General features: G+C 36.5%; 2 protein-coding genes across 3 annotated transcripts in view; both read right to left on the reverse strand.

Moving 5' to 3' along the window:
• LOC106071617 (uncharacterized) overlaps positions 1-6218 on the reverse strand; it is a 41307-nt gene extending 35089 nt beyond the window's left edge. The window contains exon 1 of one of the 2 annotated variants that reach the window (XM_056040663.1): positions 6132-6218. The gene's annotated coding sequence lies outside the window, so the exon portion shown is untranslated. Of the gene's footprint in view, positions 1-5742 lie in introns of both variants that reach the window. The other variant, XM_056040661.1, reaches the window with a different exon arrangement.
• A 1302-nt stretch (positions 6219-7520) lies between these two features.
• Positions 7521-21651, reverse strand: LOC106068359 (uncharacterized). The gene is made up of 7 exons (XM_056040807.1): positions 21285-21651; positions 15630-15950; positions 14181-14285; positions 13297-13401; positions 12637-12737; positions 9786-9929; positions 7521-9022 (listed from the first exon to the last, which is right to left on the reverse strand). The coding sequence occupies exons 1-7, from the start codon at positions 21307-21309 to the stop codon at positions 8939-8941; spliced, it is 885 nt and encodes a 294-aa protein (XP_055896782.1). The 5' UTR covers positions 21310-21651; the 3' UTR covers positions 7521-8938.

Genomic DNA, 21651 nt, shown 5'->3' on the forward strand with positions numbered 1-21651 from the left:
AAGGATCTCGACACTGTAACCAGAGAGTGGTCATGTGAGATGTGATTGTACATCCACCCAGCCTGGAAATAATACGACAGAAGCCAAGGGTATCAAGCAGAATAGAAAAGATTAAATAGGTCAAACCAATACACCAACCAATAGAGAGTGTCATGAATGACATCTGACATGCTGCATCACGCGATGCCAGAGAAAACAACAGCCTTGACTTCTTAATGCCAGGCAATGTTTCAGTAATGATGATTATTACGTTACAGTCCAACCCCACTGCAGGAAGGGGTTTGAACCCAAGACCATCATGACGACAGTCCACGGCGCATACCACAATACCAGACTGCCATCCCCTTTGCATGAGTAATCCCAGCTGTTAAGAGTTTAAATGCAACTCGTCATTCCGACTCTCGACTATTGTGAATGAAGTTGTGTAGTAGTTGCCTGTCAAGGCTCCGGGAGAATTGACAGCAGCGGTGTCGACAGTTGAAATGTATCTACTATCAAATCGAAAGGATAGAAAATCGAGTTTCTTAGGTTTCCATCTGCATTCTAACTTCAAAGGCTTCTGGTATAACTAATGGCGTGAGCATTTAAGTTAACGATCCGAAAGCAGTGTTTACGTGAGTTGAAAAAAATAGAAAACAGGTGGAGGGAAATGGGTGTCCACTCATGTATATTAAGTCTGGGACATAAAAGTGCTCGTCAACACGCAACAGCTGACTAAACAGTTAAGAAGCGTGTCGTAATTTTACATTTCTAAGAAACAAGAACATTTTGTTTTAATTTCTGAATTATAAGTACAATTCATTATTTATCGCTAACAAAAAAGACAATGTATCATTTTCGGATTGAAGGAGCCTTTCCCCCCCCCCCCCCAAACAGGTACGGCCTTAGGCCACAACCTTTGCGGCCGCACTTTCATAGGCCCCGCCTAATTCTAGGTTTAAATTTGTAAATTAAACCGTTATCACTTATATATAACAACAGGGTTTCCGCGGCCTCCTCATTTTCCAGGACCTCCTGGAAATCTCCTGAAATTTCAAAATGTACGAAAAAGTCCTGGATATCTCCTGAAATTATTAAAATCTCCTGAAACCTCATAAAATTTTTTTGAAAAATGGACAAAATTGACATTTTGTGGTGCCAATCCCATGCGCAATAAAAACAAAAAAGGCCTTGTCAGCTTTCATTCAATTGCAAAGACGAATATATTTTCTAAAACAAAATCTTAATTTTGACATAATGCTTATCCCCGCCCAAACTGGGCCCCGCGCAATCCGTTTCACATAGGGCCCGGCCCTGCCCCCAAATCTCTAGACACACTAACTTAATAATCTCAGTAAACAGATCCAGATCTTATACATTACACAAAGCTGTGAATGGTAAGGCTATTGAACAAACGAATGACAATATATACACACAAAAAGTAGGGCATAAGTGTGCTCTATTCGGTGTACAACTATTAGTGTGTGTAAGTCAGGCCACAAATCAACGACGCAATTTTAAATGAACCATATTGGGCGTAGCTCGTTTAGCAGGGCTGGGAATCAAGGGTGTCTCCAGAACTTCAACTGGGGAAACGATTTTTTTTTCCACATCCGTACAGAACTATGACGCATGGATGCAGGCATGTCGACTGAAGGGTGAGCGAGTTTGTTAAAATCTCGGACGGAAATGGGGTTTAAAAAGTAAAAAGTATAACAAAACACTGACAAACAAAATAAAACAGTACTTAACTTGTGTACACTGTTTGCTTGAGAAGTGAACATAGAATAAACTGCCAGAAGAAATCTTTAAAGAAAGAATGAGTGCGTACTTTATTGGAGATTTTGACAAAACCGGTGTTTGGTCCTACAGAAGACGGAAGCATTGATAAGCAGTTGTTCTTAGTTTCGATTGTAGCAAAAGTAATTTGTATGATCTAGTTAGCAGCAGTGATCTTTCACCATGGCGTCACTGGCATTGATTATTTTGTCTTTTTATTTTAAACTCTCTCGCCATTTTTCACATTTTATTTTGCAATGTTTTTATTTGGGTTCAATTATAACTTCACCACATTTCCTCATATCGCTTGATCTTCTTTTTTTTTCCCTTTCTCTTACTAAATTGTACTTGTAAAAAAAAAGTTAACAGATTTAAAAATCAAAATTAAATCAAAGATAACTGTGATGAACTCTCAGTGCGAAAATTCCCACATGAAAGCGTAAAACCTTTGACCCGAGAGAATGAGCATTAATGAATATTGTACAGAGTACAGAAAATTACCTGATAAGAAAAGCCTAAAGCTGTCCATAATGAAAAAAATATTGTAAAAAATTAGCTACTACTTTGTAAAAAAAAAAAAATTAAAAATAGTCTCGGATCAAGTTGAAACTTTGCACAATTATTCATTGGCTTAACTTGGCATAGACAATTCATCCATCAATAAAAAAAAAAATAGTAATACCCTTTGGCATTGCGCTCCGTACCTTTCTTGTTAATCACCAAGCCAACAAAAGAATAGGTCTGATTTTTCTAGTCAACCAAATACTAAAGGGCGGTTTTTGCAGCCTAAAGTTCCTCACTGCAGGACCTTGGAAGAACTATGGGGCGGAGGTGGAGTTGTTGTTTTTTTTTTTGTGTGTGGAGATTTTTATTTCGCGTTGCCAGGGTGTGGCAGAATAATCCGGACTATCGGGTTATCGAGTATTTTGCATGAACAGATCAAGGATGAAGTGATTGATGTATCACGGAAGTTTATGTAGCGCTGTAGATCTATAGCTTTCTAGATACTGCCAGGGGAACAAACAGCGAAGTTCGTACCGGCATTACTGGCGAATACCACGTAATGAAAAAAAAAATTGCAGAAGTCAGTGCAATAAAAGCGGGTAAGTACGAAGGGGCCTTCCTAGGGGGATTGCTCAATGCTGTAAAAACATACAGTGGGGACTGGGTATATGGACATTTTGGGGAAAATGCCCGGTGGGACGATGAACCGAAGTGGGAAAGGTCACTTCAATTGCAGTAAGGCCCTTAATATATTAAAGATTTTAGAATTTGTGCTTTTAATATGGGACCATGAAGCACAATGATAGGCTCTCGTAATACAATGTCTTAAATATCTTGTCAGATTTTAGTCTAATATTCCACTCTGCATTAACTCTTTCTCTCCGTAATTATTTTCCATGATCAGACGGAATTATTCATTTCACTCGTTTGTAGTTCACATCCCTGTTATTATCAAACTTCAGTAACTTTGTAATCAGAAAATATTTTATTAGGTTTAGAAATAAATGTGAATGCTTGCTCTTTTTTATCTAACACTAATGTTTATAAACCGAAAAAAATAAATAATTTAAAGTGGCCAAATCAACGATGGTATCGTCAATTAGGAGAGAAGGAGTTAATATCTTTGGACTTTAAGACATTATAGGGTAATCAGACATCTGAAAAAAAGGAAGACTTCTTTGGGGTCTTGTCCGTCACCTAACACATAATAATAATGTAATAGCTTACATTCATATGCAGTGCTTTGTGTGAGCTTCAATTCCTCCAATGTATACAATAATTAAGTAACAACAAAATACCTATATTTTGTAAAGGCATATATAGAATTCGACATGGGCGTAGCCAGGATTTTTTTCGGGGAGGGTTTTGGGGGGGGGGATTCCCCCCTGACTCTCCCCCCCCCCCCCCCCCGCGGAAAAAAATTATATATATATATATATATATATATATATATATATATATGTGTGTGTGTGTGTAAATAATTAATCTTTATTACATTCTGACCTTTTCGGAAGACGTTTATTGTTTATTGTAGACTCCCCGCCCTTGCTAGCAAGGGGGTCTGGGGGAGTTCGCAGCGCTCCCCCAGCGCGGGGCGAAGCCCCTCCGCCGAGCACTATTTCTGGTATTGAAAGCCAACAAAATGCATATTCTGAGGTATCTACAGTGCATTATCTTGCTATTAAAAAGTTTTATTTCAAAAACCTAATGTGCTATTCTTACTGACTTAGACCCTCTCGCGCCGTTCGGCGCATTTTCCCGCAAAACCTCATGCGACGCTCTGTCACAACCTTACTAAGGATTCGACTCACAGTTCGGCATATGATTTCTTTGATTTAGACCCGATCTCTATGACTAAGTCCTAAAATCTGTCTTAGGCATCTTTGTTGAGACACATTTAATGATTTTCAATTTCGGCAGAAAACTATTCACACTTTATTAATGGAGCCCAAGCCACTGGTAGAAATTTGTAACCTTTCTTGACTACGCTCTTGGAATTACATGCCTGTATTTCGCTTTAGATTTTATATCGAAAAGGAAATTTTTTTCGTCAAATCATCTGTTGAGGGGTTTTAAACTAAGAAATCTCTGGAGTTTTTTTTGTTTTGTTTTTAATTCAAAACCCCATTTAGCTACGATCATAGAATTTGGTGACTGTAGTTTTCTTTAAAATAATATTGAAGAGAGAGGTTTTCAACTCTAAACGCTCTGTAGGGGAATTTTAAACTCAAAACCATCTGGAGGGGTTTTAAACTTTAAAGAAAAAGCCATCTGGAGAAGGGTGATTTAAACTCAAAACCCCTTTGGCTACGCTCATAGATTTTTGAGTGTGTAATTTGCTTTTTTTTTTATATTGAAGAGGTACTTTTTAGCTTCAAACCCTCACTGGAGGGGAGGGGGGTTTAAACTCAAAACCCCTTTGGCTACGCTCATAGAATTTTGAGTGTGTAATTTGCTTTTTTATATTGAAGATGGGGTTTATCGTAAATTTAGGAGGGGGTTTTAAAATCAAAATCTTCCTCAACTGTGCTGTTGGAATTTGGGGATTGTTGTTTGCATTTTTTTTGTTTTGTTTTATAGAAGAGGGAATTTAACTGCAAAAACCTCTGGTAGGGGGTTTAAAATTCTAAACCCCCTGTAGGGGGTTTTAAACTCAAAGCCCCCTGGTAGAGGGATTTGTATCTCAAAACCCCCTGATAGGTGTTTTTTTAAATCTCAAAACCCCCTGGTAGGGGGTTTTAACTCAAAACTGCCTTGGCTGTGCTGTGGAAACTGATGATTTAGTATTAAAATCTCACCTAAAATAAACAAATGAAAGCAAAAATCAGTCACTTAATTCCTTCCCCCCCCCCCTGCGGGGGGTGATTTCATTTCGGGGGGGGTTTGAACCCCAAGAACCCCTACCTAGGCCCCTACGGTCTACCAACTTAGCTACATTTAAAATACAAAAACGGGCATGGCTGAGTTTTCAGTGCATTTTCAAACTTTACATATTGAGTGCAGTTACGAATGGATGACCATAATTAACATATGGCACGCTATATTTAAGGGACCGGATAGTGTGGGCCGACATTAACACACACACACATATAGGCTATCTAAATCTAGATATATTAGAGAGAGAGTGAGAGAGAGAGTCCTTGATTGCACATGTATTTCAATGCTAAATTTTTAAAAAGTATACACTAGATTTAGATTATAGTCTACATTCTATGTTACTGTTGTTATGCATAGGGCCTATATAGAACTAGACTTTAAAAGATGTAGATCTAGATATAGAGTCTATAGATAAAAAGGAATGTTGTTACTTATCTAGATCTAGAATACTACTAGATTAGATCTAGCAGTACTAGAATCTAGTTCTAGATCTACTAGATGAGTAGATCCTAACTAGATTTAGATTTAGTCTAGATTTCCTTAATATAGGTATAATATAGCCTATAGGCGTATAGCTTGTCTAGGTCTTGAGTGCGTACTTACATAGATAGAATCTGGCCTTCAGTAACGCTCCTGTAAAGATCCCACAATAGATAGGTCTAGATATATTAATTAAGAAGTGGGCGGCAAATACGTGACGTTGTCAGGTAGATCTGACATCATTACCTAGTCTATACACACGGTGACATGTCTGCTCAAGCGTAAACTAGACTTACTAAGACTTCTACAACATTGTGAGGATTTCGATGTACAGTAGAGTAGTCTGGAATGAATTTAGATCTAGACCTAGACCTAGAGTGTAGAGTCTAGAATGGAATGAAAAACTATAAACACAAAAATCCATAAAAAAGGCTAACGAGTGAATATCCAATTAAAATGTCATTTCAAACTTTCTGCACACAAACAGAGTGAAAAAACAAACAGTGACATACTTCTAAATCTTGCTTCCCGTAAGATGTTTACCGTTGCAAACAAAAACACAGCAGACGAATGTCACCCGACTGAGACTAGTAGGCTGCTCTCCCCTGCTTTAGCCTACTTTATATTGACCTACTTATTAAAAAACAAATACCAGCAATCTATATAGGCTACATTTTTTTTTTTTGCGCAAGGGAGGATATCGTACTCAAATTTTAATCTGAAAAAGATAACTTACGTATTTATTTTGTTTTGTTTTTTAAACTACAAAGCTTATATCAACTCACTCTGTGTGTCTGTATGTCTGTCTGGCCAAAAAGTTTGTACACGTTATTTCTACGACACCCAATCTCGGATCAAGCTGAAATTTCGCACAATTATTTTTTTACCTAATTATTTGTAATATAATAAATTACTTTGTTTGGTATATGAATGTAAAACACAACATAGTACTTCACTGAATTGGTCGTATGAGCTAAATTACTCCTCTTTATATTAGATTAGTGAACACAAAAATGAAATAGAAACAATAGATAACTATATAATCTTTCATATTCATAAGACTACGCTAGTAGAGAGGCCTTAGCTCACAGGGAGTTAAACCCTGGCAGTAATTAGCAGTTCTTTCTCGTAGATAAGCTTTTTTTTTTTGTTTTGCTTGTTTCAAAGCTTATATCAACTCACTCTGTCTGTCTGTCTGGTAAAATGTTTTTAACATGCTATTTCTTCTACACCTAGTCTCGGATGAAGTTGAAACTTCGCACAATTATTCATTGGCGTAGAATGGCGTAGACAATGCATCAATCAATCAAAAAAAGGACAGATTAGTCAATTAATTATTATTATTAATTATTTTGTTTGAAACCAAAAATTAATCCTTCAGTATTCACAGATTAGGCTAAATATGTTGGGTGTTGTCCCTTGAATAACTGCACACGTTATTTCTCCCACTACCATTCTCGGATCAGTCTGAAACTTTCGAAAATTATTCAATGACATAGACAAGACATGAATCAATTAAAAAAAAGTAACCAATTAGACAATTAATTACTGGTAATTCATTATTTTGTTTAATAACAACAAGATAAACTTAAACTTCAGTATTCACAGATATGGCTAAATGTGTTGGGTTTAGTCCCCTCAATAATTGTTAACGCTATTTCTCCATTACTCATTCTCCAATGAAGTTGATACTTTAAACAATTATTTAGTGTACCTAACAAAACAGGAATAAATAAACAAAAATACTCATGAGTCAATTAATTATTGATAGTTAATTATTTTGTTTGATATCGAATGAGGGAAATAATTAGTATATTATTGGAAGATATATTTTTAGGTCGGAGTTCTTCCCCTTTAGATAAGCTTTGTTTTATAAAAAAAAGAAAGGATTTCATAAAATATTTTCCTGTTCTTTCTTCAAAACCTTACTGAGCTCTGCATATTGTAAACTCTGTTTTAGATGTTTCAGAATGCATACCACATGACCAGGCAGCCATATAATATACCATCGGCGCAACGTAGCCTATTTGTGACTTCTGAGATATTTGCAAATTTACCGATATCCTTGCCAGTATATCAATCTAAGTGCATTGTCCTTTCGGTCAATTGCCTTATAGGACCAAAATTAAAAATTTGCATCTTAACTTTTTAAGTTTGGGACACGTTTAATATAGTATCAACTTCTTGGTTATTTGAACACATTAGCATGTCGGTGTTTTTTTTTTATATTAAGTTTCAAGCACTTATGGGTTGTCATCACAGAAGACGAAGTTTAGTTTTAGCTAGATTCAGTTCAATAAAGAAACGTACGAAACAGTACAAGTGGCCTTACATTGGTGATAATAGTATGTATGCTTTACCGCTCAGCCACCGCGTTTCTTATTCAAATATTTTAAAAAAAGAAAGAAAAGCACCCCTTTCAGATCTTGTGATCTATAGGGCAGATGATGTTAAGATCATCTGTTTATTTAACCAACTGTTAACGAGCAGGGTGTTATGTGGCCAGCACAACGACCAACCGCCTTTACTTTCCCAAACTAAAGTCAGGCACCCATTAGAGTTGGGTGGACTCAGGGGTGCCCTGAAAACCCCGGAATTCAAAATCAGTCACACCAAGATTCGAACCCAGGTTCGGAAGCCAAGCGCTTAACCGCTCAGCCACCACGCCCTCCATATATATATACATAATATGTCAGTCTCTGTTCTGTTAAAGCTACACAAAAATGTGGAGTAAAAACTTCAAAAAGCTGAAAAAATATTGTTTTGTACATTAGTTATAAGAAGTACAGTTGGTAGATGTGAAAATTTTTAATAAAAAAAAACGTCCACAAAAGAGGCAAAGAAAAGAGGCAAAGAAAAGAGGCAAAGAAAAGAGGCAAGAAAAGAGGCAAAGAAAAGAGGCAAAGAAAAGAGGCAAAGAAAAGAGGCAAAGAAAAGAGGCCCTAAGCCCAAGGATTCCGATGATGAAAAGGCTTAATGAAAAGCACAAATACTGTTTCCTCAAAAAAAAAGGCAAGAAATGAACAGGAAATACAAATGAAATCAAGATTAGCACGAGAACACAAGATGCCTGATACACTATGTAAGATGTACTGGGAAAATAGCAATATACAGACTTTCTTTTTTAAAAGAACCCTGTCATTGCTAAAAAAAAAATTAAAATTTAGTAGACAGTGAGCAAAAAGCATTTTATAAACTAAATAAAAATAAACTTTATTTTGACGAAACAGCTATAACAATATATAAATGCTAAAAATAATTAAAATATAAGTGAACATTTGAGAAATGCATTTTAAAATGTAAATATTAAAAATTATTTCTAGTTGCTGGATTCTGTTACACCGCCTTCAACATCAACCACCCTACGGATAACCATTATTCCATCTCTAATTGGCACCAAAACCTGTAAGAATAAAAAAAATAGTAAATAGTCTGGGTTACACTTACACAAATATATTTAGTTTCGAAGACAACTCTCCATTTCCTTATTCCAAAATTGTTGATGGCGTATTTGTATTAAACGTACACACACTGAGAGGCAGAAACAGTGACAGTGGCAAAAAGACGGGGGCAGATTGAGACAGAGAAAGAGAGAGAGAGAGACGTGTAAGGAGAGAGAGACAGACAGAGAGAGAGAGGGGGGGAAGAGAGAAATAGACAGAGGGAGGGATAGAGAGAGAGACTAACAGAGAGAGGGAGGGAGACAAACAGAAAGAGACAGATGGAGAGACAGAGAGAGAGGGATAGATAGAGAGACACAGATAGATAGAGAGAGGGAGAGAGACAGAAAGAAAGAGACAGATGAAGAGACAGAAAGAGGGACAGATAGAGAGACACAGACAGATAGAGAGACAGACAGAGAGAGGAGAGAGAGACAGAATGAGAGAGGGAAAGAGAGAGATAGACAGAGAGAGGAGAGATAGAGACAGAGAGGGAGAGAGACAGACAGAAAGAGAGACAGACAGAGAGAGACAGATGAAAAGACAGAGACAGATGGAGAGACAGAAAGAGGGACAGATAGAGAGATACAGACAGATAGAGAGACAGACAGAGAGAGAAAGAGAGAGATAGACAGAGAGAGGGAGAGAGAGATAGACAGAGACAGAGGGAGAGAGACACAAAGAGAGTGTGTAAGTATGTGTTTGCCAGTGAAACAAGTGACTTACTGAGTGTAAGGACGTATCAAAAGCTACTCTCTTGGCAAACTTTTTAGAAATCGTCTCTTCTTCTGAGTAGCTTTCGCCAAACTGATAGGAGTTGTCCACTAGTACAGTCCCTCTCGGTGCCAAAAGATTCTTCTCAAAAGCATACTGAAAAAAAATTATTAATACGATATTTAAAAAAACATCAACATAAAAATACAATAAAATAAAAATAATTACTGAAGATTATGATAGCGTTAACAATTATTTAATAAACTCAACTAATTTAGCTATATCCATGAACACTGAAGTATTAGTTTCCCGTGATGCTATTAAACAAAATAGTTTCCAATAATGTATTGTTTAATCGGTTACTTTTTTTTTTATATTGATTCGTGTGGGAGAAATAAATAAATAAAGTTTACACACTTGTTTCTAAACAGACAGAATGAGTTGTAAAAACGTAAATGGGATCCTAAAATCATAGGATAAAAAGAGCAGATTACTCTGATTAACAAGTTGTTCAAAACACTTCCAATACATTTTTTTAAACAAAGTTTATATCAACCCTGTCTAATAAAAAGTTTAAACACTTGTTTCTCCCCACATTTCTCGGATAAAGCTTAAACTTTAAGCAATAGTTAATTATATCTAACACAGCACTAATCTTTTCTTTTTAAATTAACGAATTAGTCTATTAATTATTGGTAATTAATTATTTTGTTTGATATCAAAAAAAAAGAAAGAAAAGGAGAAACCTTCTATATTACTGAGATATATAGTTGTAAGTGTGGAGTTCTTCCCTTTTGAAAAGTTTTTTTTTGTTGTTTAAAAAGGACTTTTTATATTATGCATGTTTTATGCATATAAAGAAAGGTACCTATGTTACTATTTAAACAATAGGGTGCTTAAATCGGGACCAATTACTATAGAAGGCCTTGACACTGACCAGCACCGTCGCAACCTGTGGGCAGTTGAAACCAATAGATCATTGCCACGTCGTACAGACTTGTGACGCAACAATCCACTGAACTCACTGCCCACAGGTTGCGACGTAGCAGGTCTGTGTTCAGGCCTTCTGTGACGATTGGTCTTGCTTAAACTCGCATGAATGCCAATGATAGAAAGGGAAAGAATAAGTTTTGGAAAAACAAAAGATACATAGGAAGAGTTAAATCCCTTTTTTCCAACGCCATGTTCAATCTGACTCCATTATTATAGCAGAATGAGAGAGAGAGAGAGGGGGGGGGGAGATAGATTTAGATAGAGGAAAAGAAAGAGTCAGACAGAAAGAAACACAAAACTAGCCATTCTGTCCCACCATATGTCTATGGCAAGGGCGGACTGGGTGTCGAAATCGGCTCAGGCATTTCTATACAATCCGGCCCATACCTTGTATATCACATGATGGGCATCCAATTCTAGGTCTACCTGTCCTCAAAGTCATTATGTTAAGTTTGATAATGTGTCGATATGCATGCATACATAGAACTCTATATCTTTATAGAAATATAGGCCTTATGTTGCTTTTTAATCGCTAAATGTGTAGGTCCTAAAAGAATGAAGACTACTAGTAGCACTATTGACGGATGTAGGCTATCACAATAGTTTGGAAAATGTGTTAGATTAAAACAGTATTACACCCTATAGAGTCTGTGAAAGATTTTTTTAACACAACGCTCAGAGGGAGGGCCTTTTTATAAGGTTTTATAAAACCTTTAACAATTTGATTCATGCCACCGTGGCAACCATGTGGTCCTTTCGTGGCCCTAACAGCCCATTTGGATACCGGCCCACCGGGCATTTGCCCGAATGCCCATATAGCCAGTCCGCCCATGGTCTATGGTGACAAACGGGAGTGCTGCATATTGTGTTAGTTGTGATATAACGGGTTTTCTACTGAAGTACGTGTCATTGCAATCTTAAAGTAGTGAATAGCCAAATACACTATCAAGAATTTAAACAGGTTAACAAAAAACTATACAATTTAGTCAACCGGTCTGTCTATATATTTTTCATTCTACTGAAAACAGCGTAATAACAAGAGAAACATAAGCAAATTATTAAAAAAAAAAAGAGCTTATATTTAGCGTAGTTGAATGGATTAGTTTGGATCAGTCAAGTAATTACATTTAAGAGGCATCTAGGTTAACAATAATAAATCTGTGCGGTTGCAAGGTTTTTTTTTTACCAATTGTTTTTGTTTAGCGCAATTTCATGCTTTTAGCTTTTTTAATGCGCTATGAACCGATCACCTGCCTGGGCCAGTGGTGGTGGTGGGGGTAGAGAAAGAATGGGGTATCCGGGTGATCGCTTTTGAAATGTATTTTTTAAGTGAACGAACTGAATTCGAACTCAAGGGCTACAAAGTAAGACATTAACACTGTTCCAGGGACTTAGATATGAAAATATAAGTTTTTTTGTTATCTATTGTTAGTTTCAAACTTTTCTCTCTCTTTAAAAGGTATAAAGGAAACAAAAACAACATAAACCACCACATCAATCAAGTACAAATTCTTTCCTTTGTTTGTTATACCAAGCAAAATAATTAATTACCAATAGTATTTTAGCTAACTGGATATTTTTAAAAAATGATTTTTGTTTTGTAAGTGAAAGAAATAAGTGTCCAAAACTACAGCTTCATCCCAGATTGGGGTGTGGGAGAAATAACGTGTACAAAATATTTACCAGACAGACAGAGCGAGTTATTATGAGCTTTTTAAAAAGTAGTTAGAGAAATCAGACTTAGCACCTTTTTTTTTGTGTGGTAGAGTTAAATAGATCATTTGGAATAGTACATTTTGAGGGTTCATGAAAAATTCAAGAAACCAAGAAAAAAAAAACCCCATTAAAAATCGACTATTTCTTCCTTTACCTCCAAATAATCTTTATATTCAACTTTAGCTGCATCTAGAAAAACGATGTCGAATATTTGCCCATCCTGTCGCAGCTTCTCAAGAATCTCTAATGCATTACCTGAAATAAATCATCCTTTTTTTATTTAAATGTATTCTGTCACGACCTGTTTTAGAGAGTATCCTTGCCACTCCATATTACATGACATAAACTAGTTTGTAACTGTGTCTCTACCTTAAATTAAATACACTAAAGAAATACATTCTTGAATTTAATGCATTCAATAAACTGCGACTCTACAAAGTCATAATTTTAATATTAACTCTCAATCCTCTTCAGGTTTTTCTATTAATTTATGCCATGTAAAAAAGTTCTAAAAGTCTTTGGCCTGAAAGGTGAGCTGCAAGAAACACTTGCTTACTTTTATCTACATTCTGCATCGTGGAGTTTAATGGTTAGAAAATCCCAAAGAAATCGTTTAACTCTTTCTCTCCTAACCGACGATACAAACGTTGATTCCATCAGAATGTGGTAAATAATTGCGGAGAGAAAGAGTTAAAGATGATTAGTAGAACTCCGTGCGATGAAGATCAGATATATGATAATTGATAGCATTACTGTTAATATTTAAAACTATTTCAATCTCTTATACTCAAGAGAAAAACGAAGAAGAATTTACCAATTAAGTATTTGATCTTTTGTCCATGGGGTGATGATTGTGTTATGTTTTGTACAAAAGTCTTGAGATATTCATCAAAATCTATGGTCCACATTTCGCCATCCTCTGTCAGAAATATTAGAATATAGATAAGTTTATCCAAAATAAAAAGTCATTTGCTTTAAAGCTAAAAATTAAAGGAAAGTAATTGTACTTTTTAAAAATTGCTTTTATATATAGCATCGTCCATGTTTATTGACAGTAATTAACTTCTGTAAAACAAAAACGCAAACTAAAACAGTATGGCCATATCACAAGGTCCTCGAGGCTAGCAAAGACCTTCCTCCAGGGAACATTAACAGGAAAAAGAAGAAAAGGCAGACAAAGAAAGCGAGGGTAGACATTTTAAAGGAATGGACAGGCCTGTCGTTGAAAGAAATTCTATCCAAGGCAAAATACAGAGAGGCATGGAAAAAGACAATTTACAGATATTATATGGAACCCCAACGGTTCAACAGACTGATGAACAGGTGAATGTTCATGCTTATAGCATGCTCAGTGCGCTAGGGACCAGTGGAGGGGGGGTATCTGGAAGAAGGTTTCCGTGATGCCTTTAGGCGCTCATCAAACACAGCTCGGGATTCAAACTCGAGCACTCTTATTAGGTGGCCAAAGTGGTTTTAGCCTCTAAGCCACAAACCTCACATTCATTCAATTAATATTTTAATTTTAGTATTGTATTGTAAAAAGATAACGATTAAGGAAAAAATATACTCTAAAAAGTACTTGCTTATTAAAAAAAAATTGAAACAACTTTAATAAAATCCTGTCATTGGAAATTTAAACAATTCCTACACAATCTGAACTGGCATAGTGTGAAACTTGTAACTCATCCTAAAGTTTACCTGGCAGAGCTTCTGCTAATGACAGTGCGCTGTATCCCGTAAACATGCCAATGTCCAAAATCTTCTTTGCTTTCTGTATACTAACAATGGACTTTAAAAACTGACCTGGTAGATGGAACAGCGAATATAAGGGGGGAAAAGTTTATAAAATTTACGAATATCTACTTGTAAATGACAAGATAACAAAAAGAGTTTGTGTTCCATGCACAAACTCGCTGTAGGTACTCACAAAAGTGACTTTGAAATACACCAATAAATGATTTTTATTATCATTAATAATTTTTGTATCAGTTTTTTAGTTGTATATATAAAAGATGGGCAAACAGACAACACACTCACACACATACATACACACACACACACACAAATGGTAAAACATGACACGAGTCAAAGGTAAATTGTCCGTTATCCCAACATATTGAATCTGACCTATTACACAAGATGTGTCTGTCACTATTATTTTATATGTAACCTAGCCTTAAGTGTAAAGTTAGTCATGAAGTCTGAACGTTGAACTGAATCGTAAAACCGATGTAACTTATTCAGGACATAAAATCAGCAAATCTAATTATAAAACTTAAAATACATGTTCGTAAGAAATAGACTTTATATGATTAATTTCTCTTTTGAATCATTTTAATTTTCATTTGTTTTAATTGTATTTGCAAAATGACCGTTATATAACTTAAACATTTACATAATCTAGCCCTAGCTTCTCGAATATTTCCTCTTCCTGTTATTTCGTAGTTAATTAAATTATTATGTCCCCTGAACTATTTTAAGCTACATTTTCGTTTCGAAACTATATTTTAGTTAAAAGACTTCATCCGAATCACAAGAAAGATGATGCCTATTAAAAGCTATCCCGACAAGATCCTCGTTTAATCTTTCGACTCAGGACCGGACACAACAGAATGAGACAACATATGTACCGGAAGCTCAAAATAGGAACCAGTCAAATCTGCCCATGTGGAGTGTCACCAGAGAATGCTGACCATGTCCTTCAAAACTGCTCTCTTTACCAAGAGGCCCATACAAGATACTTGCCCCAAAACACCCCAATAGAAAAATAACTATATGGAGAGCTGCCTGGTTTAAAAACCACTGCGCAGTTCATCTCATGTGTTGGTCTAGTCATCTGAACGCTCCAACATAACAATAAGAATGAGGAAGAAGAAGGAAAAAAAAAGACTTGACACAATTTCTTACGTGACACTAATTACAGTGGCGTAGCTAGGGTGGGGGGGGGGGGAGGAGGGGGCTTGAAGGAGACCCCGAAATGAGTGTATTTTACATTAAAAATTAAGTATACGAAAAATGCAGGGGCCCCCAATGAGATCAAACCCCCTGGGCCCTCAAACAATGGAAAATTCCTAGCTACGCTCCTGACAAATAAACAAGTTTATTTACAAGTTAAGCTTGATTGGTAATAGACAAACAAAAAGGTACCTTCAAGTTGACCTGTCATCATAACAGGTGAGAGATTCCAGGTTGTTCTCCCTTCATCGAACACTTTCCTCCAGTCGTGGGTGCAGGTTTTGTCGTAGATGTCTTTGCAAGTTGGACTCTCACTTGAGGTACAGAACACAGTGAACTCGTCTCTCTGCCCTATCAGCTCTCTGGTACGTTTTAGGGACTCCACCAGCTCGGGAATGACCCCGGATTTCTCGGCCAGGTCAATCGCTTTTTCAAGCTCGATAATGGCAGGGTCATAGTGAGGCGGAGCGACGTAATCATCCAAGGGCATCAACCCAGGTTTTCTTCTGCTCACTGAAAAGAGACGTGCTTCAATTGGAGAAATATTCTCATACTCGCATTTCACTTTATAGTGTTTATTAGGGCCGGAACACCCTCTTGTTTATTAGGGCCTGAACACCCTATTGTTTTATTTTTGGGCAATATTTTAACGACCCCCCCTCCCAACATACTTTTTAGTCGTGAATTTTAGTATGTATAATAATAAAGTTGTACGATTGAAATTATTTGTATTAAATGTTTTGATTTAGCGCAACTTTTATGTTTATAGCATGCTCAGTGCGATATGGTCCAATCATTTTTGTGGTCCATTTGGGGAGAGGGAGCGGTGTATCTGGGAGAAGGCTTCAGTGCTGGCTTTTCAAAATCAATTTTAAAGAAAATAAACACTTTTAAAAAGTTGCTCAAACCCCACGATGGAAGGCCAACGTGTTTGTCTTTTAACTATTCAAGTTCTTATAAAAATAGAAAGTTTTAATGTCTATAGTTAGTTTAACATTTTTTATTTTTTTTTGCGAATGACCAAATTCTCTACAATGGTCTTATCCTCCCTTAACTTAGTAAATTTTCTCTAGAAAACAAAATTAATAGTTACAAATAATTAGTTAACTAATCTGTTCATTTTTTTTTATTTGATTCGTTTGCTTTCGTCTACAATGAATAATTGTGCAAAGTTTTAACTTGACCGAGAATTGGAACAACGTGTAAAAGACTCCACCCAGACAGACAGACAGACGGAATGAGTCAAGATAAGCTTTGTAAAAAAAAAAAAACAAGCAGATGTGTACATGGTAAAACATTGAGCTTACAATGCGATATCTGATATATCTATTAACGTAATGGTATGTTATGGCTGGGGCATTAAGTCTTATGTCAAATCACGAGAGGATTATTTTAATGTGATATATAATTTGGCTGAATCACGAATCGATAGCCCTACTCAACTTTAGAGTTATCGTCTATTATCTATTGCAGTGATGCCCAAAATACGGCCCGCGGGCCAGATCCGACCCGCAACGTGCTTCCATCCGGCCCGTCGAAACGTCGGCACAAAGTATAGAAAATCCCCCCCCCCCAAATGTTCAAAATGTATCTTTACCTACGTTACAGTATTGCCACTTTTCTAATGGATTACTACCAAGGCACTTAACATTTGTGCGGTCATGTAATAGGACTATAGAATCTACTAGGAAAAGTGAACAGATATTTACTTTCTTGTAGACCATGATATCATTTCTAGCCATGTTTGTTTTTATAAAGAAAGTCAGAGGCTGTTTTAAAAAAGACAAAAACAACAAAATATAAACAGAACTTACGCCATTGTTTGAACTGTAAAGAGAAAATTCAAATATCTCAATAATTCAATGTAAGTACTAGATCCTCGGGTTTGAAATAAAATAGTTTCAGGTCAATTTCATTAAGTTTTTGTATCTTTTTCATCATGTGGCCCCCGACACTAGTGTTTGAAATTAAAATGACCCGCAAATTGAATTAGGTTGGGCATCACTGATCTGTTGTATTTATAAAATATAAAACGGCATAAAAAAATCTTGAGTTTGGGGGACACTTTGCCCACAGTCAAATGTGACTAGTACAATGTTAAGAGCGGTATTTCGGTACGAGTGTTTCAAACGTGTGATTTGTGAGTTCCACTAACGGTTTGCTGTACACCTCAATTAAAGGGACATTACAGCGTCAGGTGAGGTCAGAACGCTTAACAGACAGACAATCAGTGGATTAGCAAGGTATTTGGAGCCCCCGGGGTGAGGGGCTTGGCTTCTTTACGGGCCCCTGCTTTTTGACATTCGACATCATGATATGAGAAAATGTACTTATAAATATATGTCTAATGTGAGAAATACGTGCAACATGGTCATGAAGAGCAAGATTGCATGGCATTGGCGTATTTCATATTTAACTCTTTCTCTCCTAACAGTCGATACCAACGTTGATTCCACCAGAATGTGGTAAATAATTACGGAGAGAAAGAGTTAATTAATGTATTTAATTTTGAAATTGATGTAGCGCCCTTGACATTGTTTCGTTTATCGTGAAAAGTAGCTTTAATAAACCATACAATAATTTGTGTGAAATTTGTGTCTATAAATCTTTAATTAATTTTTAAAAAATGTTACAGTGATTCACTATGATAAATATATTATTGTTCTCTTTGTCAGACCATAACCACGTGACCTGGCTTCAAGTATAGTAAAGTCTATTACTTTGTTGTCAACAGTGACCTTTCATTATGACGTCCTTGACATTGTTTATTTTGTCTTTCAAAATATCTTCGTATCTTCCTTCTTTTCAGTTACATTTTTTTAGGGTACATTATATCGCCACCACATTTCTTAGTATCACTTTCTCTTCTTTTCTCTTACGGAACTCTATTGCTTAACAGAACGTAAACGGAATCAAGTCAAGGTGCAGACAAAGAGCATATTACTGTAACAAGCTTTGAGAGTGAACATTCCAAACAAGGTATGTGCAGTGGAAGGTGTCTTTTGAACTTTCATCATTTCAGTTGATGTGTGCGTGCGTGTGCGTGTGTGTGTGTCGGGAACGTTAGGCTGTCCCAAATCCAAGTGCAGATCACAAAGTAGTGTTGGGGAGTAGGGGGCGATCGCCACCCACTTGACCGACCTCTTCCCTTTGTGAATGTTTGTGGATACATTAAGGAAATGTAACTTTTTGTTGTCAATTTCGTATGTAATGTTCAAGAGAAACTAGGGGTATGAAGGTATATCTTGTTTGCTATTGCACTAATTGTTTTTCTCTAATCATATATTGTATTTGTAATGCACACTTGTAAAGCAATTTTCCTCACGGGTAATAACGATTATTATTATTATGTTAGAAACGAACGATTATTTATTCTCTGACACTGCCAGGATCGAGTTTCGTTTAAGAGAAACAAAATTCATTGTAGTCCCTTTATCAGTTTCCACTGAGTGATGTGGCAGGTCTGCAGCAGTACCGCCTTCTGACAGGCAACGAGAATCTTCTTAGGAATTTTAAGGGCCTTGAAGGTATCTGTGAGGTCGGTTGTCATAATCCCCACGGTTGATATAACAATGGAGTATATTGTTATTTTAAATAAATTCCATAAACACTTAATCTCCAAGCCTATGTTCCCATATTTTCGTTGTTTTTCCATTTCACGTTATGTCAATAATGGTTGCGTTTTTTTTTCTTGTTTATTATTATTATTATTATTTGTGTAAATAATAGTCACTCGTGTAAATTGTATGTGCTACTTATAAATAATTTTCCCCTGGTTCATCACCATTAGTTGGGGAAAGTAAAGAAGGTTGGTCGTTGTGCTGGCCACACAACACCCTGCTTGTTAACCGTTGGCCAAAGAAACAGATGACCTAAACATCATCTGCCCTTTATATTACAAGGTCTTAAAGAAGTATGTTATCTTTCGATATGAAGATTATCTGACGCCTACGTCAAAGCGCAATACTTCTGCAGCATGGGGGATGGTAGCAGGCAGTGTACGAACTCTTGGCGACATACCACACGACCAGCCATCCCTTTTAAAGTTCCTTCAATGTGATTCTTAAGTTCGAATTCTAACAAGCTGCGATATCTAGCTGGTTTTTCAACGTTTCAAATTTAATTAATTCAAATCTAAATTGGACTACGTTGTTGTAGATTCTAATTTTTAAGACGAAATTGACTTATCTCTGTTGTAAGTTATTTTGTATCTCTTTAATATGTATAACTTTGAGACATTTTCAGTCCCAACTCTCCTCGCTTATTTTCGCCTGTAACGGTCACGTGGTATTTCCGTCACTATCAGACATCCCAACAAAAATGAAGATATTTTAAGTTCTAGAGAATGTCAGAGGGCTCCAACTCGGAGCTATCATGAGTAGGCCTACAGTGCTGAACGCATAACAGACGGCCAGGCAGCCATCAGCTTTCTAGTTCATTACTCCGGCAATACCATCCAATCCCAACGTTAACGATTGAGCAAGGCTGTGTTCCATGCATAATAGGCTCCTGATTCCTGCGTTGTAAGCCCAAACTTAAGACGCCATTTGTTAATGTTAAAGTAGTGACTGGAAAAGAAGGGATGCGGTAGACCAGTGTTTCCCAAAGTGGGGTACGCGTACCCCTCAAGGGTACGGGAAGACTTTTGAGGAGGTACGCGTGGCACCTCATTAACTATGTCTGATTTTGTTTTCATTAATACCCATTCTAGTCTTTGTTGTTTCCCTATGTATAGACAAATAAATCGTTGATCTTCTGTTTTTTTATATACGTTTATACAAGTTTTCTTTCAGAGTAACGTTTCCCTTTCAGACCTTTTGATCTTGCAGATGATGCAAAGGTCATCTTTTTCTGTGGCCTACGGTTAACGAGGTTGTCATGTGGCCAGCACAACGACCAAACGCCTTTACTTTTCACAAACTAATGTCAGGTACCCATTAGAGCTAGGTGGACTCAGAGGCGCCCTAGAAATTCCGAAATTAAAACTCCCAGTCCTCACCAGGGTTCGAACACTGGACCCTCCGGTTCAGAGTCCAAGCTGTTTACCACTGGGCTACCTCGCCTTTCAGAAATGAAGAACATTACATCCTTGCTTAAACCTCCCGAAAGACTTTGGAGCAGTTCTTGACCATCAAGACGACATGCCAACGTGCAAACCACACGGCAGCCAAATTTTTTTCTAGACTCGATTACATATAGATTAAATATTTTTCTAAAATCTATGAACCAAAAAAAAAAACACATTCATTTAATTTGTTTTAATTTTTTTAGAAAGCTTATATCAATTCACTCTGTCTGTCTAGTACAATTTTTTTAACGTTATTTCTCCCTCTCCTCATCCTCGGATCAAGTTGAAACTGAACACAATTATTCATTGTCACTAACAAAACATAAATCAGTAAAAAGAAAGTTAATTAACCAATTAATGAAATAATAAGTGGTAACTTTTTTGTATTTGTATGATATTGAAAAGGGAAATAAAACCTACAGTATTAAGAATATGGGTTGTACATGTAAAGTTCTTCCCCATACAATTTTTTTTTTATCTTTTGCTTGTTTTAACATAAAAATGGGGCCTCGAGCTGTGACACCCCCCCCCCACCCCCACAACGCCGTCTCTGAATGGAGGACATTGGTAATTAGTACACTAGCCCTAAAGATAAAAAAAGGCCAGTGAACGGGAAGGAAGTCAAGTGTGCAGATAAATGTCAATGACCTTACAACAAGTTCCTGTCCAAAAACCTTACTCTCCTATTCTTTTACGACTTTTAATATTAATAATAAAACCATTATACAGAAAGTTTAAAAAAAAATAATTAAAAATTATTGTTAAGAAATGTAACCTACCTGCCGATGTGTCACTAGAGTCCATGTTCGCTACTTGTACTGAAGTAATGATAGTTGACTTGTAGCCTAGACCTACTGCTTTTTACTATTGAACCGCTTGCACGTGAACTCAGTGGTCGTTACCACACTAATAAGCTAACAGCCAATCGATGAAGGCGTACCATCTTCATGCATTTGTCCACAAAGATTTTCTGCTGAGTCAAGTTGAATCAGGGAACAATCTAAGAGATTATCTACTCCAATTTTTTTTTTCCCTTGGGCTAATTCGTGCATAGATATGTCAGGAGTTTAAAAATCGATTACTGATATTTTGTTTCGCTCGCATACATAAAAGGTTTTTTGTTTTTTTAAATTAGATTTTTTAACT

Source organism: Biomphalaria glabrata, chromosome 9 (assembly GCF_947242115.1).
Source record: "Biomphalaria glabrata chromosome 9, xgBioGlab47.1, whole genome shotgun sequence".
Lineage (NCBI taxonomy): Eukaryota > Metazoa > Mollusca > Gastropoda > Planorbidae > Biomphalaria > Biomphalaria glabrata.

Coding starts and splice junctions, on each gene's coding strand:
- LOC106068359 (XM_056040807.1), bottom strand. CDS start 21,309: ATGGACTCTAGTGACACATCGGCAG. Junction 13,402..14,180: donor ATTAGCAGAAGCTCTGCCAG/GTAAACTTTAGG, acceptor TATTTCTGACAG/AGGATGGCGAAATGTGGACC. Junction 9,023..9,785: donor TTGATACGTCCTTACACTCA/GTAAGTCACTTG, acceptor TTATTCTTACAG/GTTTTGGTGCCAATTAGAGA.